Source organism: Ruditapes philippinarum, unplaced genomic scaffold (assembly GCF_026571515.1).
Source record: "Ruditapes philippinarum isolate M1 unplaced genomic scaffold, ASM2657151v2 ctg18093_1_1_1_1, whole genome shotgun sequence".
NCBI classification, from domain to species: domain Eukaryota; kingdom Metazoa; phylum Mollusca; class Bivalvia; order Venerida; family Veneridae; genus Ruditapes; species Ruditapes philippinarum.
In genome coordinates this window covers 38492-47132 of record NW_026860046.1, presented here as the reverse complement: position 1 = coordinate 47132, position 8641 = coordinate 38492, and the positions used below count along the sequence as shown (strand labels likewise).

The 8641-nt window shown below is 34.8% G+C and overlaps 1 protein-coding gene across 1 annotated transcript; it reads left to right on the top strand.

Moving 5' to 3' along the window:
• Positions 1-252: 252 nt before the first annotated feature.
• On the top strand, positions 253-1862 carry LOC132758715 (type I iodothyronine deiodinase-like). The gene has a single exon (XM_060750419.1). It carries the CDS (start codon positions 372-374, stop codon positions 1116-1118), a length of 747 nt encoding a protein of 248 aa, XP_060606402.1. The 5' UTR covers positions 253-371; the 3' UTR covers positions 1119-1862.
• The last annotated feature ends 6779 nt before the right edge of the window (positions 1863-8641 follow it).

Genomic DNA, 8641 nt, shown 5'->3' with positions numbered 1-8641 from the left:
GATTAAAAGATCCAACCGGACCAAAAACATTACATACACATGTAGGTATGTGCTACCAAATATTCCAAAAAAAGTTACAATGTAATTTTGTCTTATTAGCTGTTAGATAGGAATTAATTATGTTTATATTACCAAAAGTTATAGTACTTGTATAAGTTGTAACATTTTTCATTTTTATTAAGAATAGGGATATCCACCTTTAAAAACTATGCACTCCATATGATATGATAAACGTGTTGTGCACTATATAAGATGAATATAAAGGTTCATTGCAAAATCGTCACTCAGTCGATTCTGCATTTTTAAAATGGACATGAATCAAAACACAAAATGAATGTTTGAAATAATGAAAGAGGATTAAAAGGCTAAAAATGTTGTCTTCTGTCTTGAATGTTTGCAGGGCTGCATTTATTTCGACTGTGAAAACAGCCTTTGCATTTTCAATGGTGGCTGTTATGGCATTCGTCGTAACTCCTTTATGTGGTGTATTGCCGTCAGCGTTAGTACCGAAGAAAATGCGGACACGTATGTTGAAAGAGAGTATGAAACTAAATGTCAGTTTAGAAACATTAAAAGTGATGTGGAGAGTCCGGTACAGGAAAGCTTTATGTAGTTTGCGGACTGGAATGAAAGCCCCGGATCTGGAGGTACTGTCACTAGAGAAGAAACGAATGAAACTTTTGGATTTCCAAAAGGCGGGCAGAATGTTAGTCATTAACTTCGGAAGTTGTACCTGACCTCCGTTTATGGCGAAATTGGACCAATTCAACAGGATTGTGACCGATTTTGCCCATTCCGTTGACTTTGTTACTGTTTACATACAAGAGGCTCATGCGACGAACGGTTGGGAGATTGCCGGTAATGACTATTCTATTGCTTATCATCAAACAATCGAACAACGCATTGAAGCTGCTAAACTATTACTTGACAAAGGATTGAAATGTCCTCTTACCATTGACCTAATGGAAAACGAAGCATCATTGCAATATGCAGCAATGCCAGAGTCCATATATATAATAGAGGACGGGAAAGTGATATATCAAGGCCTTGGTCCCTACGCCTATGATCCAGCAGAAGTACGTGAAGTTATAGCGTCGAAAGTAAACAAGTCGAAATGATAATAAAAACATCAGTTGTTAATAACATAAACTATTGTTTCAAAAAAGATGTACTTAATTTACCTATTCTGTTTCGAAATGCATGTATTTTGAATGCAATCAATGATGGTTGGCAGGGTAGTGGTGCATTACACATTTCTGAGAGAGGGACTTTATTTTACTATTATTTTAGCTGATTAATGTTGATGTTGTTATTTTTTGTGTTTTGTGTTCTTGTTGTTGTTGTTGTTGTTGTTGTTGTTTATGGCATCTATTCAGACTTCTACAGCTTTAGAAATCCAATACATCTATTCTATTTACAAGCAAATCATGTTGTTTTAGTATGAACATCATGTTTAAAACCTATCATAAGCATGATATGATGTCAACAAATTGATCTGCTTGCAAACAGAATTATTGTATTTTTGTTGTTCGTTTTGATTTTTTTTTTTTTTTGTTGTTGTTGTTGTTGTTGTTTGTTGTTATTATGTTGTTGAAATGATAACTTTCGCACTATAGTCAATTCTAAATTACAGTTAATGCTTTGTCATTCTTTTTTTCATTCGAATTGAAGTAAATATTCTATATTTTATACCGGACTTTTATTTTATTAACTTAAGATTGATTTTAAATCTTAGATACTTGTGTATGATATCAACTTTCTTTTCTCTAAACTGCATTAGGTCAAGTGTTATATTAACAGTCTATGAATTAACTAGTTTGTCACATTACAATAAAGCATTGAGTGGATCTTTTATTAAAACATTTTGTTGAGTTTGTTTATTTTTCTGCACATAACACAAGGGACAGCACATGAAGTAGTTGCAAACTCGGTTCCAGCGAGCGAAATGTTTGTAATCTTGATAAAATGGTGACCGAGCCATTAAAATGTATAACTCCCCGCCCGTACTTTGGTGAACTTAGTTCGGTACCTTTCAAGTACCCTGCTAGTGTAGCTAGGTTGTGTCGGGGCTGCAACTGTTAACATCTATTTTTACACAATTAATAGAATTATGAAAAGTTCTGCACATTTAATTGATTTAAAAATAACGCCTAACGGAAATACAATTTGACAATTTCTTCGATCGATCCAACTTCTCCTGTCTTTGTGACCTTCATATTAACCCCGTCTTTACAACTGAAAATCAAAAAAGTGTGCATAAAGCACATTTAGGAACAGATATAAACCTACATTCTAACCGTCGTGTTGATAGCTATTTAATATTTGTGTCACATTATATGCGCTTATCTTCCATTTAACGACCTATATAGAAAACTAGGCACTAAGCTTGCGACATTTAAGATTATTTCGTATTCGGTTTGGTTCAATATTTGGAACACTATATTACACCTTTATCGTCGTTTTTATCACAATGTTTTGTGAACATAGTACTTTTTTTAAACGGTGTCTTTTTTCATATGTTTTCCTTTTTTGAAATTTTGAAAATGTATTTAAAAATAAAGTATTTTGAGGTGAACAAAGAAAGTAATTTACACATTGCAAACGGCACTTACAATCCATGTAAATTACCGAAAAGACGTCAAAATATACATAAATACCTCTTACTGCGTTAGAAACGCAGAAAAAAATATAGTGACTGATATTGCAAAATCAGTCATTAATCGCACATAACATGTATATGATTGATAAAATATTGAATCTTTTTACTTTTCTTAAGATCTTAAAACATTATTTCTTGAAATATTTCGGCTCGTCTAGAGGCGTGCAGCTTTAATACTATTATGGTGTCCTTATCGTGCCATTTATTATGTCATCCGTCACGTTTAAGGGTCGACGCACGACAATGCAATGTGACATAGCGACAATGCGATGCGACGCTCGACAACGCGAAGCAACGCTCGACATTGTCAAATGAAATATCGCGATGTCGTTTAGTAATATTATGTTAAAAAAGGGCGACATTTAAAAAATGTCGCTTCGCGTTGTCGAGTGTCGCTTCGTATGGTCGAGCGTCACTTCGCGTTGTCGCATCGTCACTTCGCGTTGTCCCATTGTCCCTTTGTCACTTCGCGTTGTTGCATTGTCGCTTCGCGTTGTCGAGTGTTGGGTTGAGCAGAAATACGGACCATGACACGCAACAATGCGATACAACATACGACAACACGATGCGATTTTTTTATAAAATGTCGCAATCTTTTCCGACTTTTACACTGCAACACCTGACAATGCGAAGCTACACACAACGAAACGAAGCGACACTTGACAATGCGAAGCGATACTCGACAATGCAAAGCGACACTCGACAATCCGAAGCGACATTTTGACTAATATCGTTTCGTATTGTCTTGCGTCTACATAAAGAGATATGTGGCCATGTGATTAAAGTGTCTGTCGTTGAATACAAGGATCATGGGTTCGGATCTTACTTTGTCTACGACCATATTTCTTTAAACCAGTATTTGTTTAGCTCCAACAAGCGCCCTCGACATTCATCAATATCAAATGGAATTCATCATAAATTATGATATTTAAACTAATTCATTCATAAAGTATGTTATAACTGTAATTAAAGATTGAATTTATTGAATACCTGAGTTTGTAAATAAATTAAAATTCACATTTGAATGCTTTATACAACGCAAATGTAATATTCGATTTTCTATTTTTATTTTTAGCAAAACATGGCATCAAAATTGTCGGTTTGTTGGGCTATAATGTTTCTTGGAAAATATGGTATTCTTCAATGAGAGTTATACCCGAGGGGTACATTCCAAAAGGATTCCCCAGATTTGTTTTTAAAAACAAGACATCTTATAACTTATTCAGAAAATTAGGTCATTATTTCAAGTTTACTTGGAATGAAATTTACAGAAAGTCACTTTGTAATGTCAAAGTTGGTGTTAAAGCTCCACCTGTGGAGGTAGTTTCTATGGACAAAAAGACGTTGAATTTACTTGACTTTCAAAAGCGGGGGAGGATGTTGGTCATAAACTTTGGAAGCTGTACCTGACCCCCGTTAATGGCGAAATTGAGCCATTTTAATCGGCTTGTTGATGACTTCGCTTCAGACATTGATTTTTTAACTGTGTATGTCCATGAAGCGCACGCAGAAGACTGCTAGGCGATATCCGGGTTCAATTATAAAATAGCAAACCATCAGACCTTAAAAGAGAGAATATTAGCCGCTAAAGTAGCCCTTTCTAATGGATTAATGTGCACGCTTGTTGTTGATTATATGAACGATAATGCAGCAAAAAATATGCGGCAGCACCAGAATCTTTGTACATAATAAAAGACGGATTAGTTGTGTTTCAGGGACTCGGCCCATTTGGGTATGATCCAAAGGCTGCAAGAAAGTGGATCGCTTCTAAACTTAAAAAGATCTAAATAGTTTTCAAGTGTATCATTTACTTATGATTTGTTTGCATAATGTATTACGATGAATTGGAACATTTTTATCATTTTTATTTTTACTTTTTTCTCGCTTTTTGCCTGACAAATGAAAATATTGATTTCCATTAAAGACACTATACCGGGTATAACAGTTGCTCTGTAAATATGATAATCTTTAGGTTAGTAATTTATTTTCGACATAAATCGTTACATTTCAAGCAATGCGTCAATGAATATACACGGATCTAGTTTTATTCGCAATTTAATAAAGATATGGATATTTGCATGGAATAGAATAGAGACTGATTTTTTTTAGTTTTGAATAATGCATAAAATTATAGATAAACGAAGACTTTTCAACTTTAAAAGCTGAATACAGCATTTATTCATACGATATTTATTTAAATATATGATCCAGTCCATGGTGGTTTTTATTTGTTTGGGTCGTCAGACCAAACAAATAATGGTAGCGAAATTTCAGACTCTAATGCTGTTAATTGCAAATGCCTATAGTAGTCCGCTTTTTTGAAGCGGTTACTTCCCTTAATATGCAACACTAAGGCCGAAAAATTCAGGGGAGATCACTGCGTAATTATAGTCACATGACAGGCGCATTAATTTTCAAGCAAAATAATTCCCGATTGGTCGAAGATTTCTAATATTGTTTTATTCTTTATAGATATACATGCTTATAGTATACGCCATGATTATTTACACAAGTGATAAACAACAGTTAGCGTCGTTACAAACACTAACTTATAATAATATGGTTTTCTTCAGACCGTTAATACATAAATTCACCGTGGCCGGGGGGGTTTGCGCGCTCGCTTAGGAAGCGAAAGGTTTGGAGTTCAAATCCCAGTTAAGGCAAATCATTTTTTTTTCAAATTGTTTAAGTCAAATAAACATTGGATTGAATATCAGTGTTGCAATTAGTCTTTTAGCCAATCTACTACAATTAAAACGCTGGAAAGCATTGGTGGCGCTATACATGAACAAATTGTTTTATAATCTCATAACCTTCACCTTTCTGACATTCTGAGACCCAAACAAATTCAGCGCCTTCTGTGCTTTGATTTTTGTTGTTCTATCACATATTACATTTTAAATTAAACACGTCCATATTTAATCTTACTTTTTACATAAAACAATAAAAGATAATGCTTAGGTAGCAAAGTTAATAAATGATTCACTTAATTGTTACATGTTCATTACCTTTATGAAACACTAGCTGTAAAATCAATAATAGAGAGTGATTATAGTAATACAGATTTTCCATCCTAGTGTGCCTCAGTTAATAATAAAAGTTATAGAAATTATTGAAGAGGTGACAAAAATTATGCCAGACGGAGGTAATTATGAATGTTGCAGTTATGTACATAAACACATGTAGGATCAATGTCTTTTTATAAGTTTTTGAGGTTATTAAATAAAGCATAAATGAATTAGTGCAAGTTGCCTCCCGAATATCAATTCTAAACGTATATCAAGAAGAGTTATTGGAGGAAAAAATGTAAAGTTTATGTCACCATCAATGGAAATTGATAAATTAACTTTCCATTGCTAAGTGTGTATAGTAAGAGGCCATTAGCTCAAGAAAAACCTAAGTATAAAATTATTTCACGAAGAAAAAGTAGATATACGTTCGTACGGTAAGAGAGATATTGTTGTAATGTAAATAAAGTGATACTGCAGATCACAGTCAAAAAGAAAGTAGTTTTCATTTTTTACGATTATTCAATTATTCATTTTAGATCTAAATTGCCAAAATGAAATAATATAAAGCATATCCGATTTTTAACATATAAAGGGAGAATACCGCTCCTAAATAAGCAAAATAAAGAGCACTATTATCATGGTGATTTTCCATTAATAATACAGTTATTGATCAATAATGCGAATTATTAATTTATTTAAGTACATTTATTTTCTTAAATCCACGCGAATATGATCCTGGGGCCCATCTTATCAACGATCGTTCGATTTTGGAAATCAATTCAATTCATGTGTTTCATGAGGCTAAAACATGACTTGGTTTTCAGTTTGAAACTACTAAAAAGCATGATATATGTCTCAGGCTTGATTCCTATTCCCAGGCCAGGGCGAGGAAAACAAGTTGGTTGATTCGTTTTAAGAAGTTTACTAAAAAAGTCTTTCTTTCTGTCTGGCGTTCTGCTGTGAAGATTGACTGCTATTTTTCGCTTATAGTCTAGGACTAATGCTCGCTTGGTATTCGGTATTAAGAAGCCGCCAAAGTAGGCCTTATTTCACAGTTGCTGTGATCAAGCCTTTGACTGCCTATTACCTGGAATCTTAGAATCGGTCTTGGTTTTTTCGGTTTTTAAAAGCCTACAAGTAAAATGTTCTTATAACTTTTCCGTAGCGATTTTTGGATTAGCCGCTTTAACTACCAATTACTAACAGAGGTACATCGGACATGGTGTTGCGTTTAGAACCTAACATTGCTCCTTTAAAGGTGCGTTTTCACCATAGGGTTATTTGTCCAGTTGTCTGGATTTCATTGAGCTTCTGAAAGGATTAAGGTTTTTATCCGTTTATAATAACTATAAGGACTATCACCGTGGGTTTTGTCAGCCTTACTGTATTTCCTAAATCTAGAACGGGACGTTTTCGGTTTCGAAGAACTACAAAAGCCTTTCACCGCAGTTCAGTTAGCTTGACTGTATTCCCTGAGGCTAGAGCCGGACTTGGTTTACGGTCTAGAAGTACAGCTTGACTGTATTCCTTCAGGCTAGAAAATAACTTAGTTTTCGGTATAGAAGTACTGAATAGGTCTCTCACCATTGGTTTGGTCAGCTTCCCTGTATTCCCTGAGGCTAAATCGGGACATGGTATTCGACTTAAAAGTTTCTAATTTTTTCTGTATCGGGGATCGTCTACACTCGGTTTTACACGCTCAAATTCGTAATAAATGTAGCAATTTAAATGCCGATTTATTTAGAAGTCATCTAAGAGAAAATGCATCTTGTGAATGCGGATGTGCTCTCGAAGATGTTGAACATTTCTTTTGTAAATGCAGACGGTAAACACCACAACGAATTCAAATTTTAATGCTACTCGCATTTTTCATCCATTCTTTTTGGTAATGTTACCTATTCCGAAGAAGACAATTCAGTAATATTTCTTAGAAGTTCAAAGATATATTAAGCATACGGAACGTTTTCGATAAAATCTGTCAATGCTGTTGATTTTTGCTCTTAAAAATAAATTGCAAATGCGAACGTATATCCTCTCTCCTCCCCCTTTCTCTCCCTCTCTGTAAATGATCTAACATGTATTGTTCATCAATATCTTTTATATCCGTATTAGGGACGGACCGAATTACTTATGTTATTTGAACTTATGGTCCAACCCCTTTTCTTTCAAAATGTATTTTGTTTCTATATATTTGCATTGTACATCATGTAAAAAATTGAAAGGTATAAAATATGTTTAAACTAAACATTAAGGTACTAAAAAACCTATCAACGTGAGTTTGGTAAGCTTGACTGCATAACATGAATCTAGAGCCGGACTTGTTTTCGGTTTAGAAGTACTAAAAAGGAATATCAACGTCCTTTGGTCAGCATTTTACTGTATTACATGAATTTAGAAATGGACCTGGTTTTCGGTTTTGAAATACTAAAATGGTCTATTACCGCAGTTCAGTCAGCTTGACTAAATTTCCAGAGGCAAGAACCGGACATGGTTTTCGGTTTAGATGTAGAGCTTCATTGTATTCTTTCAGGCTAGAAAATAACTTGGTTTTCGGTTTAGAAATACTTAAAAGTCCAATCACAGTGGTTTTGGTGAGCTTCACTGTATTACCTGAGGGTAAATCCGGACATGGTTTTCGTCTTAGAAGTACTAAAAAGGCCTAACACCGTGGGTTTTGTCAGCTTGACTATAATATTATATCCTTGAACGAACCCAACAAGTTTCCGTTTGGTGTGCTTTACTAGAGACAGAACGACAAGACAACAACGCGACAATGCGCCGTTTGGCATGCCTCGTTAGCGACTGGACAACAAGATGAAAGTCCGACAAAGAACCGTCGCTTTGTCGTGCTGTCGATAGCGACAACACCACCTATACTGTTATTCCCTTTTCGTCTTGCCGCCTTGTCGCTAACAAAACGCACACAACGGTGCGTTGTCGCAATGTCGTCTCGTCGTCCTGTCTCTAGCGA